The sequence below is a fragment of the Pongo abelii genome, chromosome 13 (assembly GCF_028885655.2).
Source record: "Pongo abelii isolate AG06213 chromosome 13, NHGRI_mPonAbe1-v2.0_pri, whole genome shotgun sequence".
NCBI lineage: Eukaryota > Metazoa > Chordata > Mammalia > Primates > Hominidae > Pongo > Pongo abelii.
In genome coordinates, this window is record NC_071998.2 from 121,904,611 (window position 1) to 121,921,707 (window position 17,097).

The 17,097-nt window shown below is 45.7% G+C and overlaps 1 protein-coding gene and 1 long non-coding RNA gene across 6 annotated transcripts in view; both read left to right on the forward strand.

Annotated features, from left to right (window-relative positions):
- Nucleotides 1-1,250: 1,250 nt before the first annotated feature.
- FUBP3 (far upstream element binding protein 3) overlaps nucleotides 1,251-17,097 on the forward strand; it is a 59,019-nt gene continuing 43,172 nt past the window's right edge. For 2 of the 5 annotated variants that reach the window (XM_009244963.3, XM_063714094.1), the window contains exon 1: nucleotides 1,272-1,448. In XM_009244963.3, coding sequence (XP_009243238.1) covers nucleotides 1,365-1,448 — 84 coding nt within the window. In that variant the 5' untranslated portion in view covers nucleotides 1,272-1,364. Of the gene's footprint in view, nucleotides 1,449-17,097 lie in introns of all 5 variants that reach the window. The other 3 variants (XM_009244964.4, XM_002820305.5, XM_063714095.1) reach the window with 3 other exon arrangements.
- On the forward strand, nucleotides 1,484-17,091 carry LOC134759742 (uncharacterized). Its single transcript, XR_010136455.1, has 3 exons — nucleotides 1,484-1,931; nucleotides 2,342-3,196; nucleotides 14,929-17,091. It is a non-coding gene; the product is annotated as an uncharacterized LOC134759742 (long non-coding RNA).

Here is a 17,097-nt window from a genome sequence, read left to right on the forward strand (position 1 = left end):
ACCCACGCTGTACTGCAGTGGCGGGATCATAGCTCACTGCAGCCTTGACCTCCAGGGCTCAGGTGATCCTCCCCCTCCGGCCTCCCAAGTAGCTGGGACTACAGGTGTATGCCACCACGCCCAGCTAATTATATTTTTTGTAGAGACGGGGTCTCACTATGCTGCCTAGGCTGGTCTTGAACTTCTGGGCTCAAGAGTTCTGCCTGCCTTGCCCTCCCAAACTGCTAAGATTACAGGCGTGAGCTACTGCACCCGGCCCATATTGGATTTTATTTCCTTTTCTTGGTGCTCATCTTCCTTCACAACTTCAAGATGGGCATAAGATGTTTGACAACATGGTTCTTCATTAAGTCCAACTCCTTATCATAATAGGGCTTGGGAAATATTCAACACGAGGGCAATCATGCTAACACAAAAATGGGCGCCCCCTAAACCTTGTTACTTGTTTGCTCACTTATAAGAAAAGCCAACTCAAAGGCTCAACTGAATTCTAGCACTAAGATTCCTTCCTTGCTGTAGAAGATCTATACCTGGTCACTTCCATGAAAGTTACATAGGCGTTCCAAGAAGCCTCCTGCAATGCAGTTGTGACTCAGCAGGTATGCGAGTAATGACGGTCCTGTGGTATTTCTTGCACCCCCAGAGTCCCAGAGTTTGTGAAGGACCGTGTTAAGAGGACACCACGCTGGCTTTTCAGTGGGCGCGTCCCTCCTGGGGGCGTCACCAGGCAACCCCAGGCGGAAGTGGCGGCGGCCCATCCTCATGCAAATTGCAGTGTAAGAACTGGGGCCCGGGACTCCCCGCAAATGTGGGGCACTGACATTCTGTGATGCTGTCCCAATGCCCTTTCAAAGCGCTCAGCCCCCAAATTCCCAACCAACAGCCATTTCAGGGAGGGGCTGCCCAGGACCAGGCTTTTGATGAACCACGACTGTTCGGGGTGCCGTCTTGGGAGAGCCACGTCAGTCCCTCCGAGATTCCAAACGGCCGACAGCGGACACCTCGGGACCACATCCGAGCCTCGGGGACCTGTCGACGCCATCGACGATCCTGGACCAAATCCCGCCCGGGAAGGGAAGGGTCGCGACCAGACCCTGGAGACCGACGGCTGTCTGGCGATCTGAGCCCACCCCGGCGCTGCCGTCCCGCCCCCACTTCCGATCGGTCGAAGGTCACGTGCCCTGACCCCGCCCCGCAGACGCGGCTCCTCTAGCTGAGACCTTCCCGGCTTTCGCTTCCGCCGGAAGTAGGGCGACTTTCCTTTTCCGGCTACGGGTCCCCAAGCGGAGCGGGAGGCCGGACCGGGGAGCCGAGCGGCGGCGTCGGCGGCGTCGGCGGCGGGGGCGACGGCGGCGGGGGCGGTAATGGCGGAGCTGGTGCAGGGGCAGAGCGCTCCTGTGGGGATGAAGGCCGAGGGCTTCGTGGATGCCCTGCACCGGGTCCGGCAGGTACGGGCGCAGCCGGCTGGCAGGAGCACGAGATCCCGAGGCGGGGCCTGGCGGGCGGGGAAGAGGGGTTCGGGCCTGGGGGCGGGAGGCAGCCTGAACCGACGTCTCAGCCGGGCCGGGCCGTTCCGTGGGGTTCCTACAACCGGGAGGAGCTGGGGGGATAAGGCGCCACTGCGAGGCCCAGGCCCGGCCTGTCGGGCGGGTCTCCCAGGTGCCTGAAGTCGCTGGGAAAGGGTTTGCTTAGAGCGTCTGGCCCCATCGTGCCCCAGCGGCCAGCCTGGACCCACAGTGTAGCTAGCGCGGGGTTCTGAACCTCTCGAGGGGAGGGGTCCGGAAAGCCCACGGGGAGGATCTGGGTGTAGACATAAAGCAGCTGTCTCACGCCCAGTAGCTTGTTAAAACTTGGGGAACGTCGTCTTTAGACTTTCTGTTGAGTAGAAGGAACTTGAGGGCATCTTATATGTGAGGGTGCTCTTTGGAGAGGTGAGAGAGGGAGGTGTTACATGTGTGGGGGTGGTCCCCAAGATGTAGAAATTTCTCATGGCATGCTTGCCTCTGCTGGGGAGAATGATATGGCCTCATTCCGACATTGAAACTTTACTCTCTGACAATGTCGTGCATTTTGTCAGAGTTAAATTAACTGGGTTTTAAAAGGCTCCAGGCTTCCCCAGAGAATGAATATGGGACCTGCCAAAAATACTTATTGGCTTCTGGCATGGTACTTAGAACAGAACGTGTTCTTCAGTTGTATCTAAAACTTACTTACAAGTTAGCCCTAACACTTAAACTTCCTCTCTTAAGTGTCTTATGTCCTCCTCTCTTCTTATGTAATTGTAAGCGCACTGATACTTTAAAAGTTGGGCTGTAACTAATTACTGCTTGATTCCTAACAGAAAGCTACAGGAGTCATTGTATTAGAAGAAGGTCTTCACTCGGGCGCTTGAAGATATGGTCTTTACATCTCTTTCCAGTATTCCAGGGGAGGGAACCCTACCTGTTTCCCTGATACTGACTTTTCATGTTATATATTGATGCTCCTATAGACATTATATTGGATCCCAGAACTTTCCAAACCTGTGGTTCCACCTAAAATTTTATCTGATGAATTGTTACTTTACTGCCTAGGTGCCAACCAGTACAGTAGTGAGTATCCATCTTACTTAGACTTCAGATCCACCCATGGCTGTAATGGATGAACATGCCACCCAGCTCCCCTTCCACCACTCTGCTTGCTGGCGTGTTACAGTGCTCTCCTCTACAGTACAGGGTCCTGAACCTTGTTTCTCACTGGCTACTAATATGTAATGGCTTTCGCTCTGTGCTGATGTGTGACAGTCACCTTGTTGGCCTTCTGTGTCCGGGAAGAATTATAGTCACTGCCCTAAAGGGCTCAGATCCTCAGTTTGCAGAAGGCGTGTAGTTGAACATAAAGTGAATTTTGAACCATTGAGAAGACATTCCGCTTCTCTTGAGCCAGTGGTTGAACTCATATTCTTGGACAACCTGCTCCAGAGGGAGACCCTCTGTTAAATGCTGACCTAATGTGGATTGTTGAAGCAGTGGTGTTTACTACTAGCAGTGAAAACTTCATTGGAATTGTTCTCAGCTCTGAAATGCACCATTGACTGGAGCAGTAATAAGCCCAATGGAGACAGGGCTGTAAGTGTGTTCCTTCTGAATGTTAACAGCTGGAGGTCCATACTATCTCCAAGGATTTGATGGCCTTTAAAAACTAAAGAAAAAAACAGGTTGGTCGGTAATTTTAGGTTTATTGTATGTAGATTTGCATTGGGCAAGAATGGAATGTTAGAAATCTGTAATACTGTATGCTGATGGTAAACTTACTAAAAGGATCTCATTTGGGCATCTGGAAGGTGATAGTTCTGTTTCTTTGTTATGTACACAGCATGTTACAGAGATGTGATTTTTCTCCCCATTAAACAGAACTAAAAGACAGTATATTTATTTAAATACAAAGCTTTTTCCCCTTTTATGTCTCCTCATAAACCCCAGAGACAGTCTGTAAGGCCCTCTTAAATTTGTCAAAGAGCAGTAAAGTGTCTCATGCTCAGTTTTCTAGCAGAGCGTAATAGAGTCTCAGTTGACCCTGCTGGGATTTGAACCTGCAGTTTCTATTAAGTCTGGTGTGTGAAGTCCAACACCTTATCAACTAGGCTTTCCCTCTGACATCTTGAAGCCTCCGTGTATATCCTTTGGGCTCTTTGCAGCAAAGTGCATCAGTTGTTAGTTTACTCTGAGCATGGTATTCTTAGATTGAAAAGAAGTCTCTGAAGATGTCAAATAAAATATAAACATTTTCCCCAGCAGTGTGAAGTCTAGTGAATTAATGTTTGGCACAAGCAGGTAATTTACATCCATTCTATAGGGTAGTAGAAATGTGATCTGGGCAAGTCACAGTGGCTCATGCTTGTAACCTCAGCACTTGGGAGGCTGAGGTAGGAGGATGGCTTGAGCTCAGGGATTTGATACCAGCCTGGGCAACATAGCGAGACCTTGTCTCTACTAAAAATTTAAAAAATTAGCTGGATGTGGTGGCCCACCCCTGCAGTCTCAGCTGTTTGGGAGGCTGAAGCAAGAGGCTAGCTTGAGCATGGAGATCAAGGCTGCAGTGAGCTGTGATCGCTCTGCTGCATTCCAGCCTGAGTGACAGAGCGAGACGCTGTCTCAAAAAAAAAAAAAAAAAAGAAATGTGATCTCACTCAGTTCCATGGATGAAGATCTAAAAACTGCTGGATATTAAAAAACATCTTGTCTACTTTTCCCAAGTCATTGACTGGTTAGCAGAAGTAGTGTTTCTTCAACTAGTTCAGATAAGACAAAATCCTGAGTAGTTCATCCTGTTCCACGGCCGTCCTCTGCACTTCTATCCTGACTGTCTGCCTGGGTTACAAGGGGACCTCTGGATGAGTAGATCCAAGTCTGGTTTATGTTGTTCCATTCTCCTAAAAAGTATTTTTAAATGTTCCTAGAAAGTCTACCATTGATAATTTAGTAGCACCTGTCATCATGCATGAGCAATCCCATGTTAGGATAGTGCCACAGTGCATTATAGGTTGACAGCAGCCTTCCACAAGCTGGACCAGCTAGCTGTCTGCCAGTTATCGCCTAAATAGAAATTGTTCTCCGAGAAACTACTAATACTTTTTAGGACTTTACAAAGCATTAGATCTGTTTTGATCTAGATAGACCCACTCAATGCCTCTGGATTGTATAACTACAGCGTATAATGTTGATACAGAATGCAGTCTAAATGGTGCTTCATGGAGTTCAGCATCATGGTGGCACTACACTCAAATGAGTGTGACCAAGCCATTGTAGAATCAGTAGAAAGTAACCTTTTGACAGATTTTTAGGCCCGAACCTCTTCTTCACTGGCACCTATTTTGGGGAATTGTTGATTGGTGTGGGGCCTCAGAAGTTCCACAGTCCTCCTGAAAATCTCTCCCAGTGCTGCTGTTTCACACTTTAAGCCTGAGCAGTAGATAATTTGGGATGTGTGCTGTATATCCTGGGCTGATTTAGAACTTTAATGCTTTAAGATTCTGACTTTTTAGAACAAGCACTAAGTTTCCTTTTAAGAGAACACTGTATATCTACCATTAAAAAAAAAGCCTCCATTCATTGGCCAGTGGGTTCGCCCTGCAAGGCTCATTTAACACATGGTTTTGACTCCTGGTTCAGTCAAGTGTACTGAACACTCAAGAGATCTAAATGGTACTCCACTGAGACTGTCTTGTACATGTCCAGTGATTGAATAGCTCAAGTCAGCATTTCACAAGGGACTAACTCCTGCCTGTACACTCATTTTAGCTTTCGTAAACACTCGAAGGAAACTAGTGTCTGCAGGAAATCCATGGGCCGCTCCTGTAGCTTTACATTGTTGGGACCCAGTAGAGTACCTGGCAGAGTGAGTCTTCCTTAAAGGGTTTTGGTGACGTCACTGAGTGTGCATGCGCCACCACATGTTAATGGAAGTGCTGAACTTCACACTGGGTATTGGAAAGTAGATAGTAAATAAACTATATATTCCACTGTTTGTCTCTAAGGCTTTTCTCATTTGCAGGTGAGAACATTTATAATGTGATAATTTATCATATAATTATTTTGGGGTAGAGACAGGGTCTCACTATGTTGCCCAGGCTGGTCTCCAACTCCTGGCCTCAAGCAATCCTCCTACCTCAGCCTTTCAAAGTGCTGGGGTGGGTATGAGGCACCGTGCCCCCATGCCTGGCTGTCTTTATTTTAAAATCTGATAGCCCATGTGTATTACCAAACTTTGGTTTCTTCTGAAGCACCAGTTATTTCATAGATAGAAATTTACTTAGACCACAGTTCTCAAACTTGTGGCCTGTGAGCTATAGAAGACTTACTGTGGGCCTGCAGGCATGCTTTCTTTGACCCACACAGCACCAACGCTTAAAAACTAGAGTGATTTTTGGCTGGGCACGGTGGCTCACGCCCGTAATCCCAGCACTTTGGGAGGCTGAGGTGGGCGGATCACTTGAACTCAGGAGTTTGAGACCAGCCTGGTCAACATGGCGAAACCCCGTCTCTGCTAAAAATACAAAAATTAGCTGGGCGTGGTAGCAGGCGCCTGTAATCCCAGCTACTCAGGAAGCTGAGGTGGGAGAATAGCTTGAACCTGGGAGGCGGAGGCTGCAGTGAGCCGAGATTGCGCCGTTGCATTCAAGCCTGAGTGAAGAGTAAAACTTTGTCTCAAAAAACAAAAAACTAGAGTGATTTTGCATTTAAAAAAAAAAAAGCGAGATTTCGGGCTGGGCATGGTGGCTAACGCCTCTAATCCCAGCACTTTGGGAGGCTGAGGCAGGTGGATCACTTGAGGTCAGGAGTTTGAGACCAGCCTGGCCAACATGGCAAAACCCCGCCTCTACTAAAAATACAAAAATTAGCTGGGCGTGGTGGCACATGCCTGTAATCCCAGCTACTCGGGAGGCTGAGGCAGGAGAATTGCTTAAACTCGGGAGGTGGAGGTTGCAGTGAGCTGGGATGGTGCCACTGCCCTCCAGCCTGGGCAACAGAGCAAGACTCCATCTCAAAAAGAAAAAAAGTTTCAGTCAGGTACTGTGGCTCATGCCTGTAATCCCAGCACTTTGGGAGGCCAAGGCAGGCAGATCACTTGAGGGCAGGATGGGACCAACCTGGCCAACATGGTGAAACCCTGCCTCCACTTAAAATACAAAAATGAGTCAGGCGTGGTGGCATGCACCTGTAATCCCAGCTACTTGAGAGGCTGAGCCACGATAATTGCTTGAACCTGGGAGACAGAGGTTGCAGTGAGTGGAGATTGCATCATTGCACTCCAGCCTGGGCGACAGAGTGAGACTCTGTCTCAAAAAAAAAAGATTTCTAGTTTCCCTAGAAAAGATCTGGCCACACTGCTCCCACAGCCTGCACAGCGATAATTGGTAGGAGCTGAGTAGCTGTTGCATTTTTGACATGAGGCATTCACACTCTCCGGGTTGTCTTCATTCCCGCCATCTTGCTATTGTTTTATACTGTTCTTTGGGATGCCTAATTGACAGTTTTTTACTTATTTTTTTGTAAATTGTGAGTCAGTCGTCTCTGGTTTTTATTTGAAATTTCTAATGGAAAGAGCTCTGGATGGAGAGGTAGGAGGTCTGAGTCGCCTTTAAGCCGATGCATGACCTTGGGCTGGGTTGGCCTTTCCTAGCATTTGATCTATAGGCTGTTTAAAGATCTTCCGTGGAAAAGAAATCTTGGGTAGTTAAGTTTGGGGAATACAAGATTAAATAAAGGTGAATTGGCTTCTTTACTGTAGGACTTCTCAGAACCTTTAACATGCTTATGTGCATTAACTCCTACAGGGTTTAGGGTGTGTTTTGTAAATGTCCTGAAGTTAGATCACTTCATGCCCTCTTTCCATGGAACCAAATCACATTCTGTGCATCAAACGTCAGGAAACGTGGAGCTAGATAATTTCAGCAGTCCCTTCAAACCCTTAGACATTCAGAGCGTCCATCTAATTGGATCTGGAAAAAGCTCACCATGTTATTTGTGCTTTCTCATGTTGTATCTGCTGTCTATTCATACTCCCCTCTCTCTCCTTATTTTCTCTGTAGTCTTTATTCTGATAACTTTATCTTAGAATCATCCCAATTGAAAATGCTCTGCATTTGGAGTTTCGTTATAAAGATTTTGTTTGTTGGTTTTGGGTTTTCTTGAGACAAAGTCTTGCTATGTTGTCCAGGCTGGAATGCAGTGGCACGATCACAGCTCAGTGCAGCCTGGATCTCCTGGGCTCAAGGGATCCTCGCACGTCAGACTCCCAAGTAGCTGGCATGCACCGCCGTTCCCAGCCTACATTTTTATTCTAATACCAGATGGTTACAGATCACTTGCAAGACTGAGTAGTGTGATTAGGAGTAGTGATTTGATTTAGATTACTTACAATTAATTGAAGATCTGCTGAGTCCAAGGCCCCTTGCTGGATGCTGAGCCAGTACAAAGATAAGTAAGACAAGTTTGTAAGTGGTTTTATCTTATTGTGGAATTCAGTCTTCCACCAGGTAAGACAGGACCGGGGCTATTAATTCTCTCTCTCTCTTTTTTTTATAAATTGAGACAGGATCTCTGTCTGTCACCCAGGCTGGAGCGCAGTGGCGCAGTCTCGGCTCACTGCAACCTCTGCCTCTCAGGCTCAAGCGATCCTCCTGCCTCGGCCTCCCCAGTAGCTGCCACCATGCCCAGCTAATAAGGGCTATTAATTCTCATTTTATATTTGAAAATAATGACCCAGAGGGAGATAAAGCAGTTTTCTCAGAGGTGCACATAGTTGATATATGCAGTAGTTCACGGACCCATGCCCTCTGCATTTTAGGAAGGACTTGGTTCCTTAGCAGAGGTAGTTGGGTGGTTTTTCATCTCAAAGAGGTGGCTGAAGCAGCAGTCTTTTTTTTTTTTTTTTGAGACGGAGTCTCGCTCCATTGCCCAGGCTGGAGTGCAGTGGCGTGATCTTCTCGGCTCACTGCCAGCTCAGCCTCCCAGGTTCACGCCATTCTCCTGCCTCAGCCTCCTGAATAGCTAGGACTACAGGTGCCCGCCACCATGCCTGGCTGATTTTTTGTGTTTTTAGTAAAGATGGGGTTTCACCGTGCTAGCCAGGATGGTCTCAAACTCCTGACCTCGTGATCCACCCGCCTCAGCCTCCCAAAGTGCTGGGATTACAGGCGTGAGTCTCCACACCTGGCTTTTTTTTTTTTTTTTTTTTTTTTGAGATGGAGTCTCACTCTGTCACCAGGCTGGAGGGCAGTGGCATGATCTCGGCTCACTGCAACCTCCACCTCCCGGGTTCAAGTGATTCTCCTGCCTCAGCCTCCCAAATAGCTCGGACTACAGGCGTGCACCATCACGCCTAGCTAATTTTTGTATTTTTTGTACAGATGGGGTTTCACCATGTTGGCCATGATGGTCTCGATCTCCTGACCTCATGATCCACCGCCTTGGTCTCCCAAAGTGCTAGGATTACAGGTGTGAGCCACCGAGCCCAGCCTATCAGTCTTTAAACAGATCATTGGAGGATTGTTGGTGGAATTCGATGGAATGGAAAGGGAAAGCTAATGGGCGTGTCACATTTAGGGCCTTTGGTGGGAGTGACCCACCTGGAACAGTATTTCAGCATAGAGTGATCATCTTAGCATTCTGCCTACAGGTGGGCCTCTCCATATCCACTTTAAATTTAGCAGGTGTTTAATGAGCACCATCTATGTGCCAAGCATTTTGCTATGCATTAGGGAAGTTCTTTAACTTTTTCAGAACGTGGACCTTTCTGAGACTCCTGAAACTTTGAACTACTCCCCAGAAATATTTAAATAGTTTGGGATGTAATTTTGGGAAGTCATGAATTCTCTAAAACTAAACCCTGGGGCTCCTAATTAAGGACTCTGTCTTAAGGATACCAAGATGATGGAGACAGATCCAATCCTCAGCTCTGATAGTGGGGAGACAGTATAACCAACATAACATACTCAGTGAGAGTATGCTATTTAGATGTAGTTTATAAGGTGATTTGCAAACACAAATGTGGGAGTATTTAATTCTGCCTAAGCATAGGAGAGATGAGGTTGTCAGGAAAACCTCCCAAGAAGAGCTGCATCTTATTCAATTGTCATAGAATTCTTTATTTCAGTTATTGCAAGTAAGCAGGGCAGGATCAGCCGGGGCTCCATCTCTGATGACAACAATAGTTCTCATTCATCGAGCCCATGTTGTGCTGGGTGCCAGGCAAGGATTCTTATATATGTTCTTTCATTTGATGGTCACAAAACTCCCGGGGAGTGGCATTGTGATGTGATTATTAAGAGACAAACTTGAGGTTCAGACAGTCTGAGTTCAAGTTCTGGTTCTGCCACTTACTAGTTTGGCTTTGGACAAGTTATTTAACTTCTTTCAGTCTTAGTTTTCTCATCTGTATGCAGAAATAGTTGATGATAGTAATAATTTTAAAAACAATAGTATTAGAAATTAGGAGGTTACCCTGGGTGGTGGGGTGGGTAGTGACTAAAGGGGGCATGAGGCAGACTTCTGGGGTCCTGGTGATGTTTCTTGATCTAGGTGCTAGTTGCATAGGTATTTTAGTGTCCAAAAATTCAGTGAGCTATAAACTTATGATCCATGTATTTTTCTGTGTCATTGTTCTTCAATAAGAGGTTAAAATAGCAAGCATTTCTGGTTGCTTACTGTGCACCTGGCATTGTTTCTAGTGCTTTACATTTGTTATCTTGTTATCCGTGTGGATACAATTCCAGGCAAACTGGTTCCAAGTCCCACAGTAAGGAGAATAGTAGCTACTTTAGAAGGTCACTGTGACAATTAAATGAGGGCACTGTCAGGCACTTAGTAGGCAATATGTTTGATGCACTGTCTTCTTTGTAACATTAGGTAGTGGGATGCAGGACTGGGACCTGCCCCTGGGGCCCATGACTCCAAGCCTGTCTTAGGAACTTGTTCTTTGCCACGGGGCTACTTCCCTGGCTGCATACTGTTTCTTGCCACTGTGGGGAGTAGAGTCTTGCAGTCCAACCTACCTTTCTCCCAGGCAGGACCTCTCTGGGTGGCTGTGCCACGCAGGGTCTGGGGAAGCAAGTTGGGTCCCACACCCTCGATGCTGGTGTGAGCCTTCACCTCTGCTTGCTGTATCCATGCCAATCAACAGGATCCCTGTTGAGTAGCAGGGACACGTATGTGGATGGCATTCAGGTGGCTTTGCCTATTTCTAATTGGTATAGAGTTCTAATAAGTATGAAGTTGGGCTATTTGCAACTTGTTATTTGGATTTATGAGGTGATCTACTTTGGTTATGAAACTTGTCAGAGAATTTTAGTCTTGAAAATGTGTACTGGAAATAATTAATTGTCATGTTTTCTAACTTTAGTGATCTGTGTACCACCTTTATGATTTTTGCCATATCATTGAACCTTCAATAGACTATTTAATATTCTTAAATTTAGATTATTTATTTATTTATTTATTTTGAGACGGAGTCTTGCTGTGTCACCAGGCTGGAGTGCAATGACTCGGTCTCGGCTCATTGCAATCTCCACCTCCTGGGTTCAAGCAGTTCTCCTGCCTCAGCCTCCTGAGTAGCTGGGATTATTGGCATGCACCACTATGCCCAGCTAATTTTTGTATTTTTAGTAGAGACAAGGTTTCACCATGTTGGCCAGGCTGGTCTTGAACTCCTGAGTTCAAGTGGTCCACCAGCCTTGGCATCCCAAAGTGCTGGGATTACAGGCATGAACCACCGCACCCAGCCAGGTTTATTTTAAATATGTATGCATACACACACACACACACACACACACACACACACACACACATATACACATACATATATATACACATATATATACATATATATATGTATTTTTTTTTTTTTAAGGGACAGGGTCTTGCTCTTACACAGGCTATGGTGTGGTGGCTTAACCATAGTTCACTGTAACTTTGAACTCCTGGGCTCAAGGGATCCTCCTGCCTCAGCCTCCCAAGAAGCTAAGGCTACAGGCTCACACCACCACACTCAGCTAGGTTTTTTTGTTTTTGTTTTTGTAGAGATAAAGCCTCGCTATGTTGCCCAGGCTGATGTCAAACTTTGGGCTCAAACGATCCTCCTACCCCAGCCTTCCAAGTGCTGGGATTACAGATATGAGCCACCACACCTGGCCTATGTAATTTTTTTTTTTTTTTTTAGCCTGTGACATACCCCCAAGGAGATCCTGAGAACACATGCCTCTAAAATGTTTTTTAAAAGGGAATAAGTCAGTATCATAAGTGGAAAACTTTGTCATGCATAGAAGGTAATTGTAAGAACAATGGAAGTTTAAAAACATTCATCTATGTACCTCCCAAGATCACCTTGTGCATTTTTCTTGGGAAAACACTGGTTTAGTCTGCCTCTGCATTTTACAGGTGAAGACACCAAGGAGCAAGGCTCTTAAAGGTATTGCCCAAGGTCACATGCGGGAAGAAGTGGCTGGAAAATCAGGACTGTTGACTGATTCCTGGTCCAGTACTCTCCTCCCCTGAGTTCCCAGTAACTACTGGTAGTTAAGTGTCTGTGACGTTGATTTATTTTTCATTTATCACTGTGCTTAAAATAGCATGGGTAGTGAGATAACCCATTTGCCTCCCCCTAAAAAGGGGAAAAATAACTTGTGTGGTAGAAAATTGGTAGCAGAGTCCTCTCAAGGTCACGCTTGCACATAAGGAGGAGAGTGGCCTTGGTTTTGTGGACCATCCTGGCTTTTATCTCCTGGCCTACAGCATTATGAACTGAGGACTGTACCTCACTTCCCTTAAGTAACTACTGTTTAAAATGATCAATTATGTGAAGAATTGCTTGGGCTCTGTGCACTGGAAATCAGGCTTTATTTAAGTCCTTGGGAACTGAGATATGTTTATGAAAATATTAAGTGGAGGGAAGGGAGCAGCCAAGTGGTCAGAGAATTTTAGTCTTGAAAATGTGCACTGGGAATAATTAATTGAAAATAGAAAATTAATGTTTTCTAACTTTAATGATTTGTGTACCTCCTTTATGGTTTTTGCCGTATCACTGAACCTTCGATGTACTATTTACTTGGACTGCAGAGTCAGGAAGGCCTGGGTTTGAATACTGTTTCTGCCACTTTTTTTTTTTTTTTTTTTTTTTTTTGGTAAACTGAAAGCAAGTTTATTAAGAAAGGAATAAAATAGAGCAGCCTGTTTCTGCCAGTTATAAGATGGGTGACTTTGGGCAGGTCACTCAATGTCTGAGCCCCAGTTTTTATTGTCTTAAAATGGAAATAATAAGGCCGGGTGCGGTGGCTCACGCCTGTAATCCCAGCATTTTGGGAGGCCGAGGCGGGCGGATCATGAGGGCAGGAGTTTGAGACCAGCCTGGCCAACATGGTGAAACTCTATCTCTACTAAAAACACAAAAATTATCGAGGCATGGTGGCGCATGCCTGTAACCCCAGCTACTCGGGAGGCTGAGGCAGGAGAATCTCTTGAACCCAGGAGGCAGAGGTTGCAGTGAGCCAAGAACCTCCTAGAGAATCATGGTGAGGAATAAGTGAGATAGCATATTTAAAGCGGTTTTAGCAGAGTAGCACTCATTACATTTTAATTCTGTTAGGCATTTAAAATCATTTTTTGGAACAAGGTAGTATGTGGAAGAATGAAGGAGTATATTGCTTCTTTACAGGATAATGTAACATAGTCTACACCGTAGTATAAATGTAATTTATACATTGTAATGTTGAACTCATACCCAGCATTTGTTTAACCAGGGTTCAAATGCAGTTTCCTCACTTCAGCGCTGTATCTCAACTGTTATTCTGTACTACTTCTCTCATAGTGGAAATTTCCCAAATTGTAGGTAATGAAGTAAGCATGAATTAAGAAGGAACCTGAAAGGCTCAGTCACATTTTGGAAGAACACTTGTTGATTTAATCTAAATTAGGAATAGGAAGCTGTCGAAACACTTTTATCATGGCGGCTTTGGAGGAAAAAATGACATGAAACTACTACATACATTAGAAGGCAGGCCAAGGACTCAGGAATACAGTTTAGCTACTTTAGAAGGAAGAGAAAAGGGCCAGGCACGGTGGCTTACGCCTGTAATCTCAGTACTTTGGGAGGCCGAAGAGGGTGGACCACCTGAGGTCAGGAGTTCGAGACCAGCCTGCCCAACATGGTGAAACTCCGTCTCTACTAAAAATATAAAAATGAGCCAGGCATGGTGGCACATGCCTGGAATCCCAGCCTACTCAAGAGGCTGAGGCAGGAGAATTGCTTGAACCCAGGAGATGGAGGTTGCAGTGAGCTGAGATTGCGCCACCGCACTCCAGCCTGGGCGACAGAGCAAGACTCCATCTCAAAAATAAAATAAGGAAGGTAAAAGATCTGGAAGCCCAGAGGCGTCATTTAAAGGGAGCCGGGATAATGTCATATGAGCTTGTCTTTTTGTTTTGCTTTTGAGTCAAGAATCTCACTCTGAGATGAGTGTGGCTGTGTTCTAACAAAACTCTTAATTACAAAGGCAAGTGGTTCACCAGCGGTAGATTGCCAAGCCCTGGCCTAGACTACAGTAATATCTCCTAAGGCTGAGTCTGGCTTAGACTATCTTTTCCTTCCTTCCTTCTTCCTATCTTGTCTCCTAGCAGTCAAGGGGATCTTGTTTGTTGTTTTCTGTTGTTGTTTTAAGGAGATGGGGTCTCGCTCCATCTTCCAGCTGGAGTTCAGTGGCTTGATCATAGCTCACTGTAACCTCAGACTCCCCGGCTCAAGCAGTCCTCCTGCCTCAGCCTCCTCAGTAGCCAGGACTACAGGAACGCACCACCACGCACAGCTACTTTTTTATTTTTTGTAGAGATGGGGGTCTTGCTGTGTTGCCCAGGCTGGTCTAGAACTCCTGGCCTCAAGCAGTCATCCTGCTTTGACCTCCCAAAGTGCTGGAGTTACCTTTGCTAGCCACCATGCTTTTGGCTGGAGATCTTTTAGAAGCATAAATCAGCATGTTACTCTCCTGCTTAAGACTTGCAGTAGCTGCCCATCAGCCTTCCTATAAAGTCCAATCTCCTCACTATGACCTGAAAGGGTCCAGTGTGAACTACCCACCTTTGGAACATATCTAGTTCCTTCCACACTGGCAAGATTGACTTCTTTTCCAGGCTCATGCCTACCAAGCTTGCTCCTGCTTCAGGGCCTTTGTACAAGTTCCTCTGCCTAGAACATACTTTCTCAGATTTTTATGTAGCCAGCTCCTCATCATCACGTGGGACTCAGATGTCACTCCTCACAATGGCCTGCCCATTCACCCCATTTAAAGCAGCTTCCTAAGCACGCTCTGTGTGACATTATCTTCTCTTACTGTGGTAATGCTTATCACCTGCTGAAATGATCAGTTTATTGATTACCTGGTTTACCTTTAACTTCCCCCAGCTGCTGACTCTTAAGTACCAGGCCTGGTGGTTCTCCTTCACCACAAAAGCTCCAGTGCCTCAAAAAGCCCATCACACAGTAGGTACTTAACATTTGTTGGGTGAATTGCCTTGTTTTACAACCCTAGTATTTGTCGTGTGTTCAAGTATTCCTCTGCCTTCAGGAATCTTATTATCTTTTCAAAAACTGTGAAATATATGGTATTACCCTGGGGCATCATGCAGAGAGGAAGGAGACTTGCCTCAACATCACAGAACTCATAAATGTAAGGGATGATGTCTGCTGTTTAAATCCTGCATTTGTTTTTCAGTATCGTGATTGTCTTTGGTTGTTTATTTGTTTCAGGTAATTTCTGTTGGTCTCAATAGGTGTGAGACTTCTGGGAACATTTGGACTAGCTCAGAACTACCACTGAAGACTTTGCTCTGGGGCACAGCTGTGCTAGCTGCCCCTTGATAGACCCCTGTTTATTAACTTTAACTGAGGGACTAACATCAAGAGCAGTTGCTGTAAATATTCCTTTGGTTAAATGAAAGAGTTGCTTTATTATGAAGATCACATGTAATTTCCTGCTGAGAATAAGTAGATAAGTAAGAAGTTCTGCCTACCATTTGTTTCTGGGGGGAAATTTTTAACAGCTATGTTCTGTCCTTTCACTGATAATAAATATTACAAGTTGAAATAGCTCTTAGAGATCGTCTCCCTTTCTCTGCTGCAGGAATCCTTCTGAAATTGTTTGGACACTTCCAGTAAAGACAAGCTTATGTTACATCTCTATAGATCACACATCAGTTTATAGACATTCAAGTTTATAGGATGGGTGTATTCCTAAAGCATTGTCAGGCTGGGCACCATGACTCACACCTTTGAGCCATGGGATTAGCCAAAGTGCTAATTCCAGCACTTTGTGAGAGTGAGGCAGGAAGATTGCTTGAGCTCAGGAGTTCAAGACCAGCCTGGGCAACATATTGAGACCTCATCTGTATTAAAAATTTAAAAAATAGGCCGGGCGCTGTGGCTCACATGTGTAATCCCAGCACTTTGGGAGGCCGAGGCAGGCAGATCACCTGAGGTCAGGAGTTCGAGACCAGCCTGGCCAACGTGGTGAAATCCCGTCTCTACTAAAAATACAAAAATTAGCCAGGCATGGTGGTGCATGCTTGTAATCCCAGCTACTCGGGAGGCTGAGGCAGGAGAATCACTTGAACCTAGGAGGCAGAGGTTACAGTGAGCTGAGGTCGTGCCATTGCACTCCAGCCTGGGTGACAAGAGCAAAACTCTATCTCAAAAAAAAAAAATAAATTTAAAAAAATTTAGCTGGACGTGGTGGTGCGTACCTGTAGTCTCAGCTGCTTGGGAGGCTGAGGTGGGAGGATGACTTGAGCTTGGAAAATTGAGGGTACAGTGAACAATGATCACATCACTGCACTCCAGCCTAGATGACAGAGTGAGACCCGTTTGTCACATATGAGCACATGAGGCCTTTCTTGGGGAATTTGTTGCATAAGCGAACCCTGTGAGAAAAGCTAAACTTTTTGAAGAAAGTTCTTCAATTGTTGGCTTTCCTTTTTTTTTTTCTTCTTAAGATGTGACATGCCTATATATTAAGTGGTGACTTAAAAATACTAATTTGCGGCTGGGTGCAGTGGCTCACGCCTGTAACGCAGCACTTTGAGAGGCCAAGGCGGGCGGATCACCTGAGGTTGGGATTTCGAGGCCAGCCTGACCAACATGGAGAAACCCCGTCTCTACTGAAAATACAAAATTAGCTGGGCGTGGTGGCGCATGCCTGTAATCCCAGCTACTTGGGAAGCTGAGGCAGGAGAATCGCTTGAACCCGGGCAGCAAAGGTTGCGGTAAGCCAAGGTCACGCCATTGCACTCCAGCCTGGGCAACAAGAGCGAAACTCCATCTCAAAAAAAAAAAAAAAAAAAGAATACTAATTTGCTTGTAGAGACACATTTTTGAAAGTACTCTAAAGACATGTTATTAAGACCGAAAGAAAACTCACTTAACAGTGAAAAGTATTTGTGCTCTTGCGGTGCTGCCTTCCATTAATCAAGGTCGGGGAGAAATGGGATAACAGCCCTTTAAAGAGGACACTTGTCTTTCTCCCTCAGATAGAGCCATGGTTTGTTACTGAGTGTTTAAATCTGATTCTCTCTGTAG